The following is a 23032-nucleotide window of genomic DNA, read 5'->3' on the forward strand; positions in this document are numbered from 1 at the left end:
AGTAGGCAAAATGGAGATGGAGATATTTCCTGTGTCATGTCCTCATTCTGCCCAAAACACACTTACCCGAACTATGCCATCGTGACTCCCAGTGATGATGACATGGTTTGTGTCCCATGCTGGCCCCTCCATCATGCAGCAGCAGTTTATGGCTCCGTCTGGACCCCAGGCTGTGGTGATGCTGGCCAGGGGCTGTCCATTGACATTCCATAGGGACAAGTGGGCTCCAGCACAGGAGACAATGGTGCCCTGCAGCAGTGAGAGCAGGCTTTACCCTAAGCTAGAGTCACTGCTAGCCCATCTGCCACTTGCTTAGTCACTCACTTTGTATATCCAAGCACCCCAAACTACCATCTTGTAAAGACCAACTAAGGTCTCTCAAGACCCCCTAAGACATCATCTCTTTTCAGCTAATTCATAGGTCTGTTGTATCTTCACACAATTATAAATTCTTTGCTTATTTCATACTACAATTATGTGTTTGGATATTGCTTTCCCCAGCAAATGTTGAATGGCCCACCTTTTGGTCTCCTCCCAGCTCCCTCTCCCTAGCCTTAACCTAGTGGCCATAGAAGACTCAGCCTGAAGACCACCCCTGGATCTGGACATAGGGCCTATACATGGTTGGCCACTCTTGCTCCCAGAAAGACATTTTGGAGTTCCTCTGGTGGAGGGCGGGGTGCAGAGGCTCAAGTGACTGCACATGGTTCATAAACTCGTGCAGTGCCCCTCAGGAGGAACTCTCTGAGGAGACCCGTTCCCATTGTATCTGGAAAAGTTTATATTCAAAGGCTTTGCTTTCCAAGCCCTGTCTATCCTGTACCCAAGAAAGTAGTGGCCCTGCCTTTAAGCCTTGCCAAACTACAGAAGGGATGTAGTAAGCTTAGTGCCCTCCCTAAAACCGTGCCCTATTGTGGTACTTTCTGAATTGCTAGGGATAGACTGCCTGAAGCCAAGGACTATGTCTAAAATATCTCTGCCCTGCTCCCAGCCCTGGGCCCAGAAAGCACATCCTGAACTCAGCTGACTCCAGGACAACTTGCCTTCATGCCAGTGTTCTCCTGGGTCTAGGAACACAATTAATTATGCGTTTTATGTTCTCCAGATCAGGGATTGGGGCCTTCCCCAATACATCAACTCATCTACCTATTCATTTACCACATACAAATCCATCATTTGTTCATCAATCCTCCATCTGCTCATCCACTTATGCCCCCACAAATCCATCTATCCACACTCCCAACTATTTGTCTATCCATCCATCCATCCATCCATCCATCCATCCATTTACCTACCATCCATCCACCTATTCATCCTTCTATCTTTCTACCTATCCATCCATCCATTCGTCTCCCATCCACACATCTAACATTAGTTCTATATTCAAGCCTACAGGGAACAACACTTCCAGCCCAAACTGGTACCAGAAGATTCTTTCATATTCTCCCCTTCTCATTTGAGCTTTCTGCTCACATTATCCGTGCACTCAGCCCTGGGGGTTTTCTATGAGTAGAGGTAGAAACCTCTGTGTCTCAGGAAGCTCATGCCCCACAAAGGGGCTTCAAACCTAGAAGAAACTGCACACTGATGTACATATTTCTCTATCTTCTCACACACATGTCCCTGAGAGGTTCACCTTTGCTAACCAGCATGGAGGAAAAAACAGGGCACCAGGTTCAATAATTGACAGAGAGACCACAGACATTTGTTCATTCAACACTGAATTGCAGTTAGGAAGATAACTTCTTCAGCCATGCCTACCAGATACTTTTGCCCCACTCCCTGATGCCTATGCTAGACCAGACACCTCCCACTGCCCTAAACTCCCTGAGAACAGAAGGTGACAAAGTAAAAATTAAAGCTAGACTCAGATGTTCCCCATGCTCATCTGTAGTGAATGGTCTGTACATGTTAGGCCCTCTACACTCTGATCAGCATCTCTTTTGTCCCCAGGTTTTCTCTTGGAATATTGTCTAACATGCTACCATACAGATTCAAAGTCATGGGAGGCCACAGAATGGAGAAATAGGAGCTTTACCGAGATGTCACTGATAGCGATGGCTGAGATGCCCTCCTGGTGGGGAGGCAGGCGAGCCACATAGGTGAGGAGGTCCAGGTCCCACAAGATGCAGGTGGCATCCTGGGAGCCACTCACCAGGAGGCTGAAGGCAACAGATGCTGCCAAGCATGTGACAGCCTGGGAGTGTCCATATAAAGCCTGGGGACAGGAAAGAGAACCATGAGTTATGAGAGGGGGTCCTCAATCCAGCTACCTGAAAGGACTCCCTAACTTCCATTTTACTCTTGGTCTCAGATGAGAAAACAGATTCAGCATGATTCAGTGACTTCAGAGCCTAAGTATGGACATGTGCATGTGCAGGTGTGCAGGTCCACTGCTGGCCTCTGGGTTTCATCCATTTCCAGAGGTTGAGGCCCAGCTGGGGAGAATCAATGGTCCCTTTATGACAACCCAACCAGGGGCTAGCAGTGTCCTTATGCTTTGTCTTCCCCTGAATTCATCTGAAATCCAAAGCAGTCCATAACATGATTAAGTTTCAACAGATAAAGTTGAGACATATAAAGTCTCAACAGACCAGCAGCCTCAACAGCATCTGGAGTTTTCTAGCTATGCAAATTATTGGGCTATACCCCCAGACCCACTGAATCAAGCTCTGAGGGTGAGGCCATGTAATCTGCATTATCATAAGCCCTCCAGGAGATTTTCAGTGCATGCTTAAGTGGGAGATGCATCCCTCTAGGAAACTCAGAAACAAATGTGCTTGTGAACTAAACAGAAGGAGGAAAGGAGGTCAAGTCATGTCAAAAAGTTTTGACTTTTTGAGTATGATGGATCTGGGTTCATGTCCAGTGGGGACTTAAGGCCTTGCTCTTGGCCCTCAGGTTTATCTAATTTGGGGCTTGGCCTGATTCATGAATGGTTTCATGTTCAGATCTGGCTGGAGGCCTTGCTTTCTCTGTACGTGTTCCTAAGGGGCTAAGGTACCCCTGGGCCAATTGCTGCTGGTAACTGTGAATATTCAATCTCAAGCATCCCAGAAAGCCTGATCTGAGACTCTCTATGCTATACATGCTTGCTGTTCCCTGGAATAAGCCATGGGGTTATGGAGGTAGTATTATGGAATGTGATTGTCCTGGCTTACCTAGTGGCAAACCTCCACCCTTAGGGTACAGACAACTGCTCACTCATTTGGGTCAATGAGGCTGAGCATCATTTTTCAAAGCTGTCGCTTTGCCTGATCAAAGCAATTAAAATTTTCAGCCACAGGTTCTTGTTTGTCCTCAATGGATCCTAATGTGACACCAACCAGATGGTGATGGCAAATTTTTGCACATGATCCATGGAAGATTTGGGTTGTTTCAGGAAAATGGAAACTGTTTAAATAAACAGAAGAAAGAGAGGATTTGACAGGACTTTCTGATCCTCTTCCCAGAATGAACTAAGTCTTATGATTACGTTCTGACCACAGGAACACAGCAACTCAAAAGTGGGGACAGAAAAGGGCTCCCTGCTGAGGACCCAGAGAGAGCAGCTCTGAGACTGCACCTTACACGGGGCAGCTTGTGTACACAGCACTGCCCACTCGGTTATCCAGCCCATCAGCTATGGCAATAGAAAGCATCAGGCCCCCCATCATTTGGAAAGCAAGGGAAATCAAGGAAGTTTACAGCACTTTTAAATGTGTTCCCTATGGGCTCTTTAGTTTTTCGGAATAATACTTCTCTGTAGGCCAATTAAAATATCTTTATTATATCATCTTCTACCTAAATAAAGTAGCAAAAACTAAATGTAATCAAATAAAAACCTCTCAAAATAATTCCTCATGATGATTATGTTGCAATGAGATGGGTACTCTTAATTAATTGTTGGTGGCATTGTAAAGTTATAGAACCATTTTGGAAAACATTATGTCACTGTGCAGTAATTCTACTCCTCAAAATTTATCATAAGGAAAACAATCAGAAGCAAACAAGATGTTTTCTGCAGCATTATTCAAAATTGCTAAATAAAAAAACCTTGGAAATAACTTAATTGTTTTGTTTTAGAAGAAATGGTTTATTAAACTATGGTGTACTGACATAACAAAACAATTGAAATGTAATTTTATGGAAATGAAATAATCTGGAACAATTGAAATGTAAATTATAGAGGCTGTAGAAAAAATAAAAACAATTTGATAGGCTAGGTGGGTAAAAATGGAATAAAAATATCTACACAAAGATCAGAAAAGTATAAATATGTATATCAGGGATTGCAGTATGCAAAAAATGAAAACATAGAGAGTTGTCTTTGAAGTGAATTTGAAATTTCTCCTTAATGTTGTAATATCTTTAAACATTTTTAAAGTTGTTTATGAAGTTATTTAATGATGACTTCTCTGTCTAAAGGTCAGGGAGGGACCTCTTTACTGAGTACCCAATGGTTTGGGAGAATCCTCAAGGCCACATGAGACTTTACAGGAAAATGATAAAGCATTTTATCATTTAGTCTAGAAAGTAAGAGCACGTGAAATTCCCTATGCCCTTTTCTCTGGATTTGGAGCTAGGAGAGGATGATACATTGCATTTTTATGGTTTCAATATCATGGGCTCTCTGGCACACCTTTACTGCTAAGGGGGAGTTCAGAGTAGCAGCAGAAGGGTCATCTCCAAGGTCAGGATGAACTGTCTGCAGTCTCTGGGGTGAGCCATAAATAGGTATCAGTGATGCTTGAGAGAGGAGGGCACTCGGCTTTCATTTCCAGTCTCTTAGACCAGGGCACTGACAACTGATTGGTATTGGGACCAGGAGTCAGAAAACCTCCAGGAGCAACCTGAAAGTTTGGAAAGGCTTGAAGTACCACTGTTGCTTGGGGAGATTTCCTTGGAGAGTGAGTATGGGGGCAGGGCACCTGCATGTGCCTACAGAGCCATATCTCAGCAAGTGCCAGCCCCCCAGGATGAATGATCTCCCTCCCTCACTGCTCCATTCACTGCTTCATGGCCCAATTATTAAGTGCACACCCTGCACTGCCCCAGGCCATGGCAGCAGGGGAGAAAGGCAGGTCCTGGGAGACAAACTGACTTGAAAGTCATCTAGAGAAACCCAGAATCTGTGGGTTCAGTGAAGCATGATCAGTTTAGGAATCTGGTCCAGGTGAATTTTGTGTGTTTTATTCTGTATGTTTATTTTATTCTGTGTGTGTGTGTGTGTGTGTGTGTATGTGTATGTGTATGTGTAGAGTTACTTGGGGGCTATGGCCAAATAAAAAAAGTGTGGAAATTATTTTTGGTTCAAGTTGGAGGTTCAAGTTATATTCTAAGGCAAGTTCAAGAGCACACAGGGAGAAAGCATGGGATTTTGAGGTAAACAAACCCAGGCTCCAATGCACACTTATCCTTTCTGAGACTGTTTCCTTGTCTGAAATTGAGAATAACATTCCTTTGCAAGAATAAAATTAGTGCTGAGAGAGGCTCTGGTGCATTCTGTGTGTTAAGTAAATGACAGTCCCACCCTGATTAGCATTACCAGTGGTGTTGATCAAGAGGTAGGGCCAGTTCTGCTTCCGGCCTACCCACTCTTGGTTCTATTCTTGCTGCAATCACTTCCCTTCTGAAATTATCTCATTTCCTGGGTCTGTGAACTTAGATGAGCCCTGCACTTCTTTGCATCTCAGTTTTATTCACTAAGAAAATAGGGGTGATAATATAGTTGTTTTACAGAAGTGTTGTCTGGGAAAATGAGGCAATCCATGGAAAAGTGCTTGACATAGTGGCCAGTCCATGACAAATGCTCAGAAAAGAACCATCTGGTGCAAGGAAAATGATTTCACTAGCTCCCAACACCGCGTGTAAATGGAAGCAGCTGCCAGTGCCTGGTGTAGCACACTGAGGTGTGGGCCTCCACAGAGGCACCTGCCCCGTGCTCATCAGATCTACCCAGGAGACAGCTGTGGGCCACCCTCCACTCCTCACAGTGCTCCCTCTTGAGGAAGGCAGGGTCCTCGTCCAGCAGGGAGTAGAGGTGTTCAGGTACCACTGCTGTGCAAGGCACTGCACCTGCCTGAGGTACCTTGCCTGCCAGCAGTCCTGTCCCTGCCCCAAATGTTGTCCCTGCCTGAGGCAACACACTTGCTTGAGGCACGTACCTGCCTGAGGCGCAGGCCTCTTGGGCGGCCTTTGACCAGGCTGAGCTCCCACACACACACCACAGCACTGGCCCCAGAGGTGACAATCATTGTGGAGGTTGGGCATACAGCACACAGACAGCGGCCCCAGGCAGCCAGGTTCTCGAAGGTCATCAGGATCTGTGGAAAAAGGGGAATGAGCACTGGGATAAGGCTGGCAGTGGCCAGGAAGCCAGGATAGAGTGGAGACACCCCAGCGAGTCTCGGTGCCCTGGGATCCAGGGACAAGTCATGTGTTCAGGATCCAGAAGCAGGTGACCAGATCCAGGCCATTCCAAGTCTAAGGTGGAACTTCTTCTCTAGTGGTGGTGAGAGATAGGTAGAGGGATGCCACGAGATCCTGTGAGCACCAGAGGCACCGGCTCAGCATGAGGTGGTGGGGACAACTTTCAGATGGGGGCATTTCTGAAGCCAGTTTTGATGGCTGCCTCATGAAGCCAGTTGGTGAGGGTGAGCATGGAGGGTTGGGAATTTTTTGGATGTGATAGGATGGGGTGGGAGGAGAGGGGCGCTGGGGAGAAGGTGGAAACAGCTGGAAGATAAAGGATGGGTGGGAAGTCTTGCTCCTGAAAGGCTGCTGGATGTTTAGCAAGTGTCCTACGAGTCTAAGCCATGCCTGGAATGGCAGGAGGCCCCAGACTTTCTCACTCACACTGAGTGCACATCTCGGTGGGCTCCATGTAATCAGGGGACAAGCCAAACTTTGCTCTGAAGGAGAAGAGTATGCTGCCAATGTGAAAGTTCAGCTCCTAGGAATGTGGGTTGGAGGTCTGGCTCAAGAGGGTCTTTTCAGGGTTGTATGAACCCTTTCTCTCCTAGGCTATGGACACAACCTCAGGGGGAAGTGTGTATGGGTGGCTGTCCCTGCCTTGGGCTCACTGATCTAGAGACATTTCAGCACTGGAGGAAGGTGGAGGTCCTGATGCTGGTTCTGTTCCCCTGTGGCCACTCACCTTGTCTGAGCCATAGCTCCCCAGGCAGCAGCTGAAGTCATCAAAGCCCCAGCTAAAGGTCCTGTTCCAGAGAGGAGGCAGCAGCACCTTGTTCTTCTCCACAGCCAGGATGGTCTTCTCAGTAGGGACAATGTGGCCAATGGCCCCTTTGGGGGACTCTGATCCTAGGGAGAAAAGGTACATATCTGCCCCCCCCCCCACCCCAGTTAGTATGGCAGAAACTATGTAGTGAGGGAACAACACCTATTTTAGCTGGGCCCAGAAAGAAGGAGTCCCTGCAGGCCAAGCATGTGCAAGACAAGCAGCAGCTCCCTAAGGCTGCCTTAGGTCTATGATGGCCCATGTCCCCTCTCCTTGGCTCCTCTAGCTTGGGCACACACATTAAGCCAGTGGCCACATAAGGCTTCAGTGTCTCAGCAATGACGCCAGGAGAGGAGGAGGCCAGGCTGGCTGTTGGGGCAGATGACACAAAGCCGTAGGGCTTCAGGGTGACTTTGCCTATCCAGCGCTTCCTGCCTTACTCAGGGAGGGGGCCCATGATCTGGGGCATGGCCACAGTCCTTCAGTAGCTGCACTCTAGAGGCCATGCTTAAACCCAGCTGGAATACAGATCAGAGTTCAGGGTTTGCTGAACTCTATTCCAAGCCTGGTGATCCTGGGCAAGTCAATCTATCCCTTTCTACCTCAGGGGCTCTTCTGTGGAATGAATATAATGATCCGGTCTCAGTGTGTTCCATTTAGCGTGTGTGAGGACTCACTGCTGAGAATGTACATCTTATCCACTCCATGACGAGGTCCACCCAGTTCCCTGCCCTGTGCTGGGTAAAACGGGAGACCCACCCAACCTGGGCCCTACAAGCTACAGAGCTAGGAAACAGTTGGGCTGGGACTCACACCAGTCTGTCTTCCCCAAGGCACATGTTCTTAGCAACCAGGGCCAGGCCCACCTGGGTTCTTGGGATCAACTGTGGCCAAGGCATGGAGGTGGCAAGTGTGCCTTGGAAAATTTTTTAGAGGGGAGGAGAGAGAGGGAAGGGTGTTTGTATATGTGTCTATAGATTGTTATGTATATAAGTGTGTGTGAATGCAAGAAAGAGAGGAGAGTATATCTGAGGCATACAGACATGCAGGTCTTCAGCAGTCAGGGTCTAATGGAGGTACTGGAAACTTCAAGGCCTCCCCAGATGTATTTGGAGATAAAGCCATTCAAAGCCAGACCCCAGTACTTGGCCAGGCCTGTGCCCTGAATCTCCAGAGGAACCCAGTCTCTGAAAGGACTACCTTGGGACAGGGTAAAGAACAAGCAGGGGTAGGTAATCACCTTTGACTGTGACTTGGGAGGGTCTCAGTGACTGTAGGCTGTAGAGAAAGGACTGAGAGTGGCTAGGCAGGCTGGCAGGCGTGGAGACATCCTTCCCAGGTGACGGCTTCCCCGTGGTGGTCCTGGCTGGGTGGGGTTTACTAAAGAGCTAGAGAGGCACATATATTGCACAGGTCATTAGGGAACAGATGTCCAGAGGAGGAGCTTTCCCTATGCACACTACAGCTGTGCCTTGATCTGGGTACTGTCAGGACTGGGCTTTCTCTTCAAGGAGCTAGAGCATAAATGGAACCCTCTTATCTGACCCTCAAATGTTGCAAGATGAAGGGCTTGGAGTTCAGAGAGGGGCAGACTTTCTCAAGGTCCCAGAGCTAGCCCTCCTAGCTACCAAATCTCTTCTTCCCCAAAATGCCTGGGCAAAGGCTAACCTTGTTAAGGCCCTGGTCTCCAAGAGAGCTGCCTCTCACACCCTGGAGTTAACAGGACACCCTGTCCCTCCCTTGATCACAGGGCTCCCTTTATTTGCTTGGGCTTTTTCTCAGGTTTTTATTGTTTTTCTTTCCTCCCTTACAAGCTCTTTGCAGCCTCATTCATCCAACTATCAACACAGAATTCTTGAATGTACCTATTCAAATATTCCAAAGAGCACAGTCAAACCTTGCTAGTGGACTTTCTTATTCTCATTTTCTCCAGATCTCTGCCATCACACTGTCCCCAATGCCAAACTTTTTGGACATTTTGGAAAAAGGTTAAGTGCAAGGCTGCACTGTCTGGCCCGTTCCTTCCTGCTGGAGCAGCGTGTGCATCTACAGCCAGCTCTGGCTCTCCAGCTGCCCTCCCTGGCTGGGCTCCTGCAAGGCTGCTTTCTCCAGCCATCTGCATCCTGCATTCCCAGAAGGAAACATCTGCCAGACACCACACTGGAAAGAACCAGGGTGGGAGCTGGTCCTCACCAGGCACAGAAGTGGGGACAGAGGTCAAGTTTAATGGGCAGTTGGGAGTTTCAGAGAAGCATTGGCTCAGCCCTTGGTCAAATGCTAAAAAATCTAGTAAAGCTGTGTTGGTGATCAATTCAAACACAAATCAAAACAATGGCTTTTCAAGGAGCATTTTGTAGTGCACATTCTTTCTCACACAGAATGACTAATGTGTCCACAGACTGGGTTTCTGTTCTCTGCAACAGCTTTAGTAGACACGGTGCCTAGACGGAAGAGTGTGTGATCTCAAGCACTTTAATCTTGTTTAAAAGACTGGGATAGCTCGGGAATTCTCATTCTAATGATTACTTAGAAGTATTTTGGGGGGAGTGGGGGTAATAGGGATTGAACTCAGGGGCCACTGAGCCACATCCCCAGCTCTATTTTGTATTTTATTTAGACACAATGTCTCACTGAGTTGCATAGTGTCTTGGTTTCGCTGAGGCTGGCATTGAATTTGTAATCCTCCTGCCTCAGTCTCCTGAGCTGCTGGGATTTACAGGTGTATGCCACCATGCCCAGCTAGAAATATTTTTAAAAGCTCATATGGATATATAGGTTAAACATTTCTATTCCAAAAATAAAAAATCTGAAATGCTCTGAAGTTCCAAATCTTGTGAGTGCTCACATGATGCTCAAGACATTTTAGACTTTGAAGCATTTCAAATTTCAGGTTTTTGAATTAGGGATGCTCAACAGGAAAAGTTTATGCAAACATTAAAACAAACAAACAAACTAAAATCTAAAATACTTCTGCACCAAAGTATTTCAGATAAGGATATGAGTATCCTATATCACTACATAAAATAAGAATATAAAACTGTATATACTTCATGATTATACTGATGGGAAAGTATCTGTGCATATGTACAAGGCTGCAAGTGCATAAAACTGGACCCAGTTGGATGGTGGTGCCTACTTGGAAGTATTTCATTGCTTTTTCTGTATTATTATATATTTTTAAAATCTTACAAACAAAACCGTTAGGCCACTGAGTTTCCTAAAATCCTCCCCTTTCCAAAAAACTGCAAACATTGTATGTGCCATCTAATCTCCAAGTCACCTCATGCCCCTGTCATGTCCCCCATACCTGGGAGTTGAGCAAATGCATATAAGCCATAAAGGGACAGGTGGAAAAGATATTGTTAGTTTTGCACAAGCTCCAAGAGGAGTTCAGCCAGCCTTCATGGTTCATGCAGGGAAGGCTATTGAGCAGGACTGTCCTGAATTGGCCGGGTTTAGGCACTCATTTCCCAGGATAGTTGCTGACTATCCAGGTGATGCCCCCAGCCTGTGGGGCCAGGGCTCTGACCAGAGATGAAACAAAACATCACACAGAACCAGTTTGTGGATCAATAGGGATGGGGTCAGTTAAATAAGCACTTTTCTTGCCTGTGTTTCATAAATAGGTCATGTTGCTAAGCAGATATCCCAGTGGGAAATGGAGCCAACAGAGCCAAAGGCCCAGGTGAGAACATTGAAGTTCACCAGGCCCCGGCAGGTGGAAGGTAGATGTTTTTACAACAGTGGCAATATCACCCATGCTTTGCACCTACCTACCCACATGATGTATCTACCCAGGGCTCTACCTCTATTTCTCAGTGATGGTACAATCCAATATAAGTGAGTTATTTATTTTCTCTGAGCCTCAGTTTCCTGATCCATAATAAAACACTTTTTATATACAGAGCTTATGAGAGGATACAATGATATAATCACACAATTAACATTTGTTAAGTGCTGGTCACATTTCATACACTTTCATGTACTTGATGTCTTAACTCATCAGAAATAATTATCCTGAAGGGTAGATATTGATAAAAAAAAAGAAGTATAATGAATCAATCATAGTGTCTGTCACTAGCATCACAGAAGGATGTAACCTTCACCCATTATCATTAACAATGTCATCATCTTCATCTACATCAGAAGGAAACCGAGGGGTAAGCCCTGATATTGAATGCACAGAAAGATGACTAGGGACCATTTTTTCCCTCCAGTCCTCTCCCTTGCTCCTACCGCAGGAGAGAATGTGCTCACTCTCTCTCCCAAGCCCACATGGTGCATACTCTTCTGAGAAAGCAAAACAAATGCATAATCTGCAGTACCTGTTTGGGAACTTGTCCAAAGTTGCTGACAAAGCCCAGGATGGTGCTCTTGATCAGAGGGTCACTGATGCTGCTGAGGTCCACTCTGTCTCCATAGAAGTAGGGGTGGAAGGTATTAATTGCCTCCACTGCAGCTGGTCCCTGCTGCTTGTATCCAAAAATGAGATCTATCCAATGATGGAGGTGGGCACTGACAAAGTCACTTTCCAGAGCCTGGAATCAAAACCCAGAAAATGTGAAAACCCAGCCCTCTCATGGACTCATGCACCCTCTGCACAGACGGGAAGATACACGTGCTTCAGGATGCTTATTCTGCACAGGAGAGATGGCTGGTGTCTCCCAGCCTTAATGAGTAGGAAGCAGGCAGATGAGCCAACCACCCCAGGGAAGCTGGTTCCTGCTTACAGTTTATGGCAAATCAGATCTGACTGTTCCCGTCACCCCAGATCATCCACTTCAGATGATAACCATGCCATTCAGAACATCCATGTGGTGTAGGTCTGCAAGTGACATCTACTTGGAAGAGACCAGGCAGAATGATGTTCTGAGGTCCTGCTGAGATCTAAATACAGAAAGTTGATTCTGACGAGGGATCGTCAAGAGGTTGAGACCAAGTGTAGTGATTTGGAGAACATGCTCTGGAGTGGACTGAAGTGAGCATTGCCACTCACACATTTCTGAATATCTCTGTTCCTCAGTTTCTTCATCTGTAGGATGGACAGTAATTGTACTTTCTTCCAAGGTTAATGTGAGGATTAAATTGTCTCTGTGTTTGGAGCAAAGTGAGCTCCATGTGGTGAGGTGATTACACTGAGCACCTGCGAGGTGTCAGGCAACGGCTTGGATTTATCTGTGTTTTCTCTTCCCATTAAGAGACCACCTCTTGCTGGTAGGGATAATTTCAGCAGTTCTTGGGCATGGTAATGTGTATGTCTGTGTGTTTGTGTGTGTGTGTGTGTGTGTGTGTGTGTGTGTGTGTGTGTGGTATTAGGGATTGGATCCAGGGACACTTTACCACTTATCTATATCTGCAGTCTTTTATCAAATTTTATTTTGAAATAGGGTCTCACTAAATTTCAGAGGTCTCACTAAATTGTTGAGGCTGGCTTTGAATATGCATTCCTCTTATCTTAGCCTCCTGAGTCACTTGGATTACAGGCAAATGCTACTGCACCCAGCCCATTATATAGTTTTTGATTTTGCTATCCAAACTTCAACTTTCATGCCTCAGACCCACTCCCCTCCAGGGGATATTCAGTTTCACTGAGAAGATCTCACTTCATACAAATACTGAGAAGTCATTGACATCTGGTTGAGGGGACCTTACTAAATCATCCCTGAGAGGGAAATAATAGAATCTACCCTTTTGATGCAGGTAGGCCCCCAAGAATGTAAGTTTTCTTCATGGGGCATTTCTGTCCAGCCTTGGGCATGAAAGTGACAATGAATGTCCTACTTATGTACCCAAGGGGCAAGTGTGACGACCTGAGGACCATTCTGTCCATATGCAGCCTCACTGTCCCCATCTGGGAGGACAGGAGATGTTTCAGACTCAGCCATGGAGTTTAAAGCCTCTAAGTGGGAGCTAAACCTCATCCTGCTCAGGTACACAGCTCCCACTGGAAGCCAGCAACATCTAACTATAACTAAGTAATGTTTAACAGTCCAAGTAATTCAGCACAGCAGACAAGCATACTGGATCCTTCATGGGTGCAGCCTTGATGGATGGTGCTAGCTCAGATTAGGAAACCCAGGTTGGTAATATTTCTTAGAAGTTGCTACCTATAAGCAAGAGGATATGTGCCCAGCATTTGGATATCCCAGTCCACTGGAGAGTTGACACCTTTCTGCTGAGTGCAGTCCTTTGGGGCTGCAGCCCTGGAACTCAAAGATTTTCATCTCATTTCCTTGGTCCTCTTGGGAGCACATGCATCCCTCCACCTGGGCCTAGGGAAGCTGGGGCACTTGTACCAGCTTAATTTCTCTGAGGTATTTGATCAAGTGGCTTTGAAGCCCAGAAGCTCACACTTGAGTGATGCCATATGAGCCTTGATGAAAGGCATGGTACTCCTAGACCTGGAGCCCACCTCAGGGCCTTCTGTAAATGTTTGCACTAAAGCACTTGCTGGGACTGCAACAGAATGACTATGTACCTGAGGGAATGGCACCAGCCTTGGCCCTTTTCCTGCCACTTCATAACCAACACATTTTCATATCCTAAGCTCTTCTGGACCATTCCTCCACTTCCTTTCCTTAACCCATCAGGCTTTCTCTTAACCCATCAGGTCCCCGTCAGCAAGCCAGAGTGGTAGACACTTGCTAAACACATCCCATAAGTTTGGAAGCCAGGAGTTGGGGCTGGTGTTTTCCTCAATCCCCATAGCCATGTCAAGACCCTTGTTCCTCTGCCTTCTTGTTAAAAAAGAAAGAAAGAAATCTGTCCTCTATGCTTTCTGAGATCATTTCTACCTCCTCCTCAGCCTCACTGCTGCCATCTACCCACTTGTCTGCTCTTCTCATTCACTGAAAATGTCACTCCTGGCTATACCATCGCTTCTTCTCCAAGATCTGTCATCACCCTCAGGGACTGCACTCTCTGGCCTCTCTGGCCCTTAAGCTCTCCCCTCCAATGATTTTGCTTCTACTCCACCCAAAGTCATGCAGTCATGACGCTCCTTGTTATAGTTCAACCCATAGGTTCAGTTATTAAAAGCTTGGCCCTGGACTGGCACTATAGAGAAGTGACTGAACCTTTAGAAGATAGGGCCTAGAGGAAGGAAGCTAGATCATGGGGAGTGGGTCCCTGAAGGAGATATTGGAACCCAAGCCCCATTTTTTTTCTTTCCCTTTTTATCATTTCTCTATTTAGAATGATGTTGGCCTTGATTCTGATGTACATATTTTGTACAATGTTGATGTATGTTCCTTCTATCCCTAGGTTTTTGTTATTGTTGTTTTTAGCATGCATGGAGGTTGTATTCTTTAAAATGTTTTTTTTTTAATTTATTCAGATAATCCTGTTGTTCTTTTCTTTAAGTCTATTTGATGAATTACACTTATTAATTTCTGTGTGTTGAATCAACTATACATTCCTAGGGAAAAATGCACTTGATCATGAATTTGAAAATAATCAAAACAACCACAGAACACTTATCAAAACATATAGATAAGCAGATTTGATCCATCATTCTCTTCCCACCATGATATTTTGCCTCATCACAGGCCCCAAAACAAGAGAGCCAACCGACCATGGACTGAAACCTTTGAAACTGTGAGGCAAAATAAGTCCTTCCTGGGGAAGGAAGATGGCGGCGAGGGGAGTGCATTGTCCCTGTGTGCTGCTTCACTGTGTGGGAGTATGACAAGTCAGGACGGCTAAAGGATATTTTGTTAGGAATTTCCAGCAATAGTGGGGTGCTCCGGAACCTGGAGGAAGGATTTCCATCGCACGAGGATCGGCTACGGGGACTCAAACGCGAGAGGTTTGTCGCACGGAGGGTAACACTGCTTATTCAGCAAATCGCCCCGCGGCTAAAGTCTGGGATAGAGACGCAGGGTTACAGCGCTGCAGTTTCTGCCAGCCGCGCAAGCACCGTACTCAGGGCTGAATTCTGGGTTCGAGACGGGGGAAGGAAGCGGTCCATCTCGGTTCTCCACACCGGTCAGACCACAGAGGAGGCCAGCAGCCACCATGTTGGTAAACTGACGTCACCACCGCTGTTTTCGACTGACCGCAGCTCATTCAGCCATAGAACAGGTAATTTCAAGCTGCAATTCGCCTGCGGCTTGCAGACAGATTGCTAGGGCTCAGCGCCTGGGTGCTTCTTAGAACCTGATCTTATCGGAGTGAATACCCAGCGCGGGGCGGCCGAGTTCCGGCTCCCGGAACTGAGCCCGCGGGGACTGCTTCTTGGAGCTTACATTTATAGGAGCTTACACCGAGCACGGAGTGGCCGAGTTCCGGCTCCCGGAACTTCCCTGGCCCGGGGCTAGGAGCCCGCGGAAACTGCTTCTCGGTCCGGGTCCTGCTGAGGGCCAGTCAGGACTCACCCAGTGCTTTGGTTGCCCGGCAAGGGGAACGAAATGCTGCCATTCGCATAGGATACCAACATGGCAGAGATCTGACGTCTGCAGAAAGCGGCGGAGGAGGGAACTTCATCAATACCAGTGGTGACATAAGCAGTTGGTCTCCTGGTAGGGGGGGTGAGGCACAGTCACCCAAGTCTCCTCAATTTGTCGTCGAGCCAGAGGGAAGGAGCCGGGCCGCCGCCAGCGCCCGGAGCAGGCCCAGCGGCTCGCCAGCGTGGTGATCGCGTGACCCCAATTGGAGAGGGGGCGGAGCGGAGCCGCCACCCGCAACCACAAGGTGGGCAGACCCGCGACCCAGTGGTACATGGGCGTGGTAGGAGGGGCAGGGCAGAGCCGCGGTTCGCGCTTGCAAGGTAAACAGACCTGTGTCAGCCTGGCGGGTCAGGCCCAGTGGCCTGCCAGTGTGGTACACACGTCACCCCAACTGGAGTAGGGGCAGAGCAGATCCTTCTCCCACGCCCGGATCAGGCCCTGCCGGTGTGGTGGTCACGTGACCCCAATTGGAGTGGGGGCGGAGCGGAACTGCCACCCGTGCCCGCAGGGTGAGCAGACCAGTGATCAACCTGCAGATCAGGCCCAGGAGTCCGCAGGCGTGGTAGGAGGGGCAGGGCAGATCCGCCGCCCGCACCTCCAAGGTAGGCAGACCTACAACAGACCGGCGGATCAGGCCCAGGAGCCTGCCGGCGTGGTACAAACACCACCCTAATTGGAGTAGTGGCAGAGCAGAGTCGCCGCCCGTGCCAGGAACAGGCCCAGCGTCCTGCAGGCGGGGTAGCCATGACACCCTAATTGGAGTAGGGGCAGAGCAGAGCCTCCACCCGTGCCCGAAAGGTGGGCAGATCTGCGACCGACCAGCGGGACAGGCCCAGTGGCCTGCCGGTACGACAGACACGTCACCCCATTTGCAGTAGGGGCAGAGTAGAGCCGCCGCCCGCGCCTGCAGGGTAGGCAAACCTGCAACCGACCGGCGGATCAGGCCCGGTGGCCTGCCGGCGTGGTACACTCGTCACCCCAATTGGAGTAGGGGCAGAACAGAGCCGCCGCCAGCTCCCAGAACAGGCCCAGTGACCTGCCGGCGTGGTAGCCACGACACCCCAATTGGAATAAGGAGAGAGCACAGCCACCGCCCGCACCTGCAGGAAAGATACGCAAGCAGTATGAAAAGACAAGGAAAGAAAGGACCACAAGCAATGCAGGTCAACGCAACTTTAGAAGAGGTAACAGCTGCAGCAGATGGAATGTCGGATAAAGAATTCAGGATATACATGCTTCAGATGATCTGGAGTATCAAGGAAGACATTAAACAGCAAAATCAGACAATGAAAGATCACTTCGACAACGAATTACGCAAACAAATCCAGGAAGCAAAGGATCAACTATACAGGGAGATAGAGGTTATAAAAAACAAACAAACAGAAATCCTAGAAATGCAGGAAGCAATAAACCAACTTAAAAACTCAATGGAGAATACTACCAGCAGAGTAGAACACTTAGAAGATAGAACATCAGACAATGAAGACAAAGTATTTCAACTGGAAAAGAACATAGACAGCTCAGCAAGACTGTTAAGAAACCATGAGCAGAACATCCAAGAAATATGGGATAACATTAAGAGACCAAACTTAAGAGTCATTGGGATACAGGAAGGTACAGAGCTCCAAACCAAAGGAATGAGAAGTCTATTCAATGAAATAATACAAGAAAACTTCCCAGACTTGAAGAATGAGACAGAACCCCAAATCCTAGAAGCCTACAGGACGCCGAATGTGCAAAATCATAAGAGATCCACACCTAGACACATCATAATGAAGATGCCCAACATACAGAATAAGGAGAGAATTTTAAAAGCTACAAGAGAAAGGAAGCAGATTACATTTAGGGGTAAGCCAATCAGGATAACAGCTGATCTGTCAACACAGACTCTGAAAGCTAGAAGATCCTGGAATAACATATTTCAAACACTGAAAGAAAATGGGTTCCAACCAAGAATTGTGTATCCAGCGAAATTAAGCTTCAGGATGGAGGATGAAATTAAAACCTTCCACGATAAACAAAAGTTTAAAGAATTCGCAGCTAGAAAACCATCTCTTCAAAACATCCTCGCCAAAGCATTACAGGAAGAGGAAATGGAAAATAACAATGAAAACCAACAGTGGGAGGTAGGACAGTAAAGGGGGGGGGGAATAATCAAAGAGGAAAACAAACCATGTTTAGTAACAGAAATAAACAAATATGGCTGGAAGAACAACCCATATCTCAATAATAACCCTAAATGTTAATGGCTTAAACTCACCAATTAAGAGACACAGGCTAGTAGAATGGATCACAAAACAAGACCCAACAATATGCTGCCTACAGGAGACGCATTTGATAGGAAAAGACATACATAGGCTGAAGGTGAAAGGTTGGGAAAAATCATATCACTCATATGGACTTCGGAAACAAGCAGGAGTGTCCATACTCATATCAAATAAAATCGATTTCAAGCCAAAGTTAATCAAAAGAGATAAAGAGGGACACTACATACTGCTTAAGGGAACCATACACCAACAAGACATAACAATCATAAATATTTATGCCCCAAACAATGGTGCAGCTATGTTCGTCAAACAAACTCTTCTCAAGTTCAAGAGTCTAATAGATCACCATACCATAATCATGGGAGACTTCAACACACCTCTCTCGCCACTGGACAGATCTTCCAAACAAAAGTTGAATAAGGAAACTATAGAACTCAATAACACTATTAATAACCTAAACCTAATTGACATATATAGAATATACCACCCAACATCAAGCAGTTACAGTTTTTTCTCAGCAGCACATGGATCCTTCTCAAAAATAGATCATATATTATGTCACAGGGCAACTCTTAGACAATATAAAGGAGTAGAGATAATACCATGCATCTTATCTGATCATAATGGAATGAAACTGAAAATCAACGATAAAAGAAGGAAGGAAAAAGCATACATCACTTGGAGAATGAACAATAGGTTACTGAATGATCAATGGGTTATAGAAGATATCAAGAAGGAAATTAAAAAATTCTTAGAGATAAATGAAAACACAGACACAACATATCGGAATCTATGGGACACATTGAAAGCAGTTCTAAGAGGAAAATTCATTGCTTGGAGTTCATTCCTTAAAAAAAGAAAAAACCAACAAATAAATGATCTCATACTTCATCTCAAAATCCTTGAAAAAGAAGAGCAAAACAACAGCAAAAGAAGTAGAAGGCAAGAAATAATTAAAATCAGAGCTGAAATTAATGAAATCGAAACAAAAGAAACAATTGAAAAAATTGACAAAACTAAAAGTTGGTTCTTTGAAAAAATAAACAAAATCGACAGACCCTTAGCGATGCTAGCGAAGAGAAGAAGAGAGAGAACTCAAATTACTAGCATACGGGATGAAAAAGGCAATATCACAACAGACACTTCAGAAATACAGAAGATAATCAAAAACTATTTTGAATCCTTATACTCCAACAAATTAGAAGATAGTGAAGGCATAGATAAATTTCTTAAGTCATATGATCTGCCCAGATTGAGTCAGGAGGATATAGAAAACCTAAACAGACCAATATCAATTGAGGAAATAGAAGAAACCATAAAAAGACTTCCAACTAAGAAAAGCCCAGGTCCAGATGGGTATACAGCAGAATTTTACAAAACCTTTAAAGAAGAACTAATACCAATACTTTTCAAGCTACTTCAGGAAATAGAAAAGGAGGGAGAACTTCCAAATTCATTCTATGAGGCCAACATCACCCTGATACCTAAACCAGACAAAGACACTTCAAAGAAAGAAAACTACAGACCAATATCTCTAATGAACCTAGATGCAAAAATCCTCAATAAAATTCTGGCGAATCGGATACAAAAACATATCAAAAAAATTGTACACCATGATCAAGTAGGATTCATCCCAGGGATGCAAGGCTGGTTCAATATACGGAAATCAATAAATGTTATTCACCACATCAATAGACTTAAAAATAAGAACCATATGATCATCTCGATAGATGCGGAAAAAGCATTTGACAAAGTACAGCATCCCTTTATGTTCAAAACTCTAGAAAAACTAGGGATAACAGGAACATACCTCAATATTGTAAAAGCAATCTATGCTAAGCCTCAGGCTAGCATCACTCTGAATGGAGAAAAACTGAAGGCATTCCCTCTAAAATCTGGAACTAGACAGGGATGCCCTATCTCTCCACTTCTGTTCAACATAGTTCTTGAAACACTGGCCAGAGCAATTAGACAGACGAAAGAAATTAAAGGCATCAAAATAGGAAAAGAAGAACTTAAATTATCACTATTTGCAGATGATATGATTCTATACCTAGCAGACCCAAAAGGCTCTACAAAGAAACTATTAGAGCTAATAAATGAATTCAGCAAAGTGGCAGGATATAAAATCAACACGCATAAATCAAAGGCATTCCTGTATATCAGCGACAAATCCTCTGAAATGGAAATGAGGACAACCACTCCATTCAAAATATCTTCAAAAAAAATAAAATACTTGGGAATCAACCTTACAAAAGAGGTGAAAGACTTATACAATGAAAACTACAGAACCCTAAAGAGAGAAATAGAAGAAGATCTTAGAAGATGGAAAAATATACCCTGTTCATGGATAGGCAGAACTAACATCATCAAAATGGCGATATTACCAAAAGTTCTCTATAGGTTTAATGCAATGCCAATCAAAATCCCAACGGCATTTCTTGTAGAAATAGAGAAAGCAATCATGAAATTCATATGGAAAAATAAAAGACCCAGAATAGCAAAAACAATGCTAAGCAGGAAGTGTGAATCAGGCGGTATAGCGAAACCAGACTTCAAACTATACTACAGAGCAATAGTAACAAAAACAGCATGGCACTGGTACCAAAACAGGCGGGTGGACCAATGGTACAGAATAGAGGACACAGAAACCAATCCACAAAACTACAACTATCTTATATTTGATAAAGGGGCTAAAAGCATGCAATGGAGGAAGGATAGCATCTTCAACAAATGGTGCTGGGAAAACTGGAAATCCATATGCAACAAAATGAAACTGAATCCCTTTCTCTCGCCATGCACAAAAGTTAATTCAAAATGGATCAAGGAGCTTGATATCAAATCAGAGACACGGCGTCTGATAGAAGAAAAAGTTGGCTACGATCTACATACTGTGGGGTCGGGCTCCAAATTCCTCAATAGGACACCCATAGCACAAAAGTTAATAACTAGGATCAACAAATGGGACTTACTCAAACTAAAAAGTTTTTTCTCAGCAAAAGAAACAATAAGAGAGGTAAATAGGGAGCCTACACCCTGGGAACAAATCTTTACTCCTCACACTTCAGATAGAGCCCTAATATCCAGAGTATACAAAGAACTCAAAAAATTAGACAATAAGAAAACAAACAACCCAATCAACAAATGGGCCAAGGACCTGAACAGACACTTCTCAGAGGAGGACATACAGTCAATCAACAAGTACATGAAAAAATGCTCAACATCTCTAGCTGTCAGAGAAATGCAAATCAAAACCACCCTAAGATACCATCTCACTCCAGTAAGATTGGCAGCCATTAGGAAGTCAAACAACAACAAGTGCTGGCGAGGATGTGGGGAAAAGGGTACACTTGTACATTGCTGGTGGGACTGCAGATTGGTGCAGCCAATTTGGAAAGCAGTATGGAGATTTCTTGGAAAGCTGGGAATGGAGCCACCATTTGACCCAGCTATTCCCCTTCTCGGTCTATTCCCTAAAGACCTAAAAAGAGCATGCTACAGGGACACTGCTACATCGATGTTCATAGCAGCACAGTTCACAATAGCAAGACTGTGGAACCAACCTAGATGCCCTTCAATAGACGAATGGATAAAAAAAATGTGGCATTTATACACAATGGAGTATTACTCTGCATTAAAAAATGACAAAATCATAGAATTTACAGGGAAATGGATGGCATTAGAGCAGATTATTCTAAGTGAAGCTAGCCAATCCCTAAAAAACAAATGCCAAATGTCTTCTTTGATATAAGGAGAGTAACTAAGAACAGTGTAGGGACGAAGAATAGGAGAAGAAGATTAACATTTAACAGGGATGAGAGGTGGGAGGGAAAGGGAGAGAGAAGGGAAATTGCATGGTAATGGAAGGAGACCCTCAGGGTTATACAGTGGAGGAGGTAGAGAGAGAGGAGGGGAGGGGAGGGGAGAGGTGGGGAGGGGGGAGGGGGGAGGATGGGAAAGGCAGCGGAGCACAACAGACACTAGTATGGCAATTTGTAAATCAATGGATGTGTAACTGATGTGATTCTGCAATCTGTGTATGGGGTGAAGGTGGGAGTTCATAACCCACTTGAATCAAAGTGTGGAATATGATATGTCAAGAAATTTGTAATGTTTTGAACAACCCACAATAAAAATTAAAAAAAAAAAAAAATAAGTCCTTCCTCCTTTTAAGTTGATGACCTCAGACATTTGTCATAGCAATGGAAACCTGTTTAACACAGCCCTTAACCCATGTCACTATCCATAACTGCTCCATCTTCAAAGCACCCATTCCAACCTTCCCACTAGTGGAAGCCACATCTTCACCTTGCTGGTCATTATTAACTACTTCCTAAGGCTCTTATTCCCCCTTATCAGAACCTCCATTCCTCTTGAGCCTTTACTTCTTTGCAGTTAGTCATCCCTCTTCTGTCATCAGCTATATCTTAATCCAGCTTTGATTTTCTAGGTAATAGGTCAAGCCCTCCCCAGTCCTGGAATATTTTTTTGGTAAGCAGGAGCTCCTTGGACTCTCCAAACCTTCTCTTAGGTGTACTGGGCAGCATGACCCAGGGAGTAGCCCTGTTTTTAGGGTGGGCTAAAGTCACTGACATCTTCCTGGACATGCAAACTCTCTCCTGTAGTGATGTCCTCAAAAAACAGGCAAAAGGGCAAAGCCCAATGGGGCTCTCAGAACAGCTCAGAAACCAGGCCATTTCCTGACACCCCAGGGTATAGACCTTACCCATTCTGTAACACAAAAGGCTCAGGGCTTGTCCCCTCTTCTGGGACTGGAAGCTTCTACGAAGGTTGGGGGGATGCTGAGGTACACATCAGAAAACCAGAGGCTCTGGTGTAACTCACCTGTCTGTGCAGGCTGATGAATTTCCGAGGGTCCCCATCTGCCCAGGGAGGAAGTTGCACGTCCCCCAGTGTTGTCCCGTCCTGCATGCAGCCTGAGTGGGATGCAAAACAATAGGGGTTGGGATAAACAGGAACCCTCACTGGGCTCAGACCTAGAATTGCCTTGATGTGTTAATTGGAGTGTGAGCTTTGTCCTATGCAGCACACACTGCTTCCAGCATCCTCTCCCTGAAATGTTCCCAGTCCTCATGTGC

The 23032-nt window shown here is 45.5% G+C and overlaps 1 protein-coding gene across 1 annotated transcript in view; it reads right to left on the bottom strand.

Moving 5' to 3' along the window:
- Wdfy4 (WDFY family member 4) overlaps window positions 1-23032 on the bottom strand; it is a 277867-nt gene that overhangs the window by 6855 nt on the left and 247980 nt on the right. Inside the window, exons 53-59 of the mRNA XM_027947941.3 lie at window positions 22779-22870; window positions 11545-11757; window positions 8460-8607; window positions 7139-7323; window positions 6147-6305; window positions 2039-2218; window positions 67-249 (exon numbers count right to left, since the gene is read on the bottom strand). Of these exons, the coding sequence (XP_027803742.3) occupies window positions 67-249; window positions 2039-2218; window positions 6147-6305; window positions 7139-7323; window positions 8460-8607; window positions 11545-11757; window positions 22779-22870 (1160 nt within the window). The remainder of the gene's footprint in view (window positions 1-66; window positions 250-2038; window positions 2219-6146; window positions 6306-7138; window positions 7324-8459; window positions 8608-11544; window positions 11758-22778; window positions 22871-23032) is intronic.

Source organism: Marmota flaviventris, chromosome 4 (genome assembly GCF_047511675.1).
Source record: "Marmota flaviventris isolate mMarFla1 chromosome 4, mMarFla1.hap1, whole genome shotgun sequence".
Taxonomy (NCBI): domain Eukaryota; kingdom Metazoa; phylum Chordata; class Mammalia; order Rodentia; family Sciuridae; genus Marmota; species Marmota flaviventris.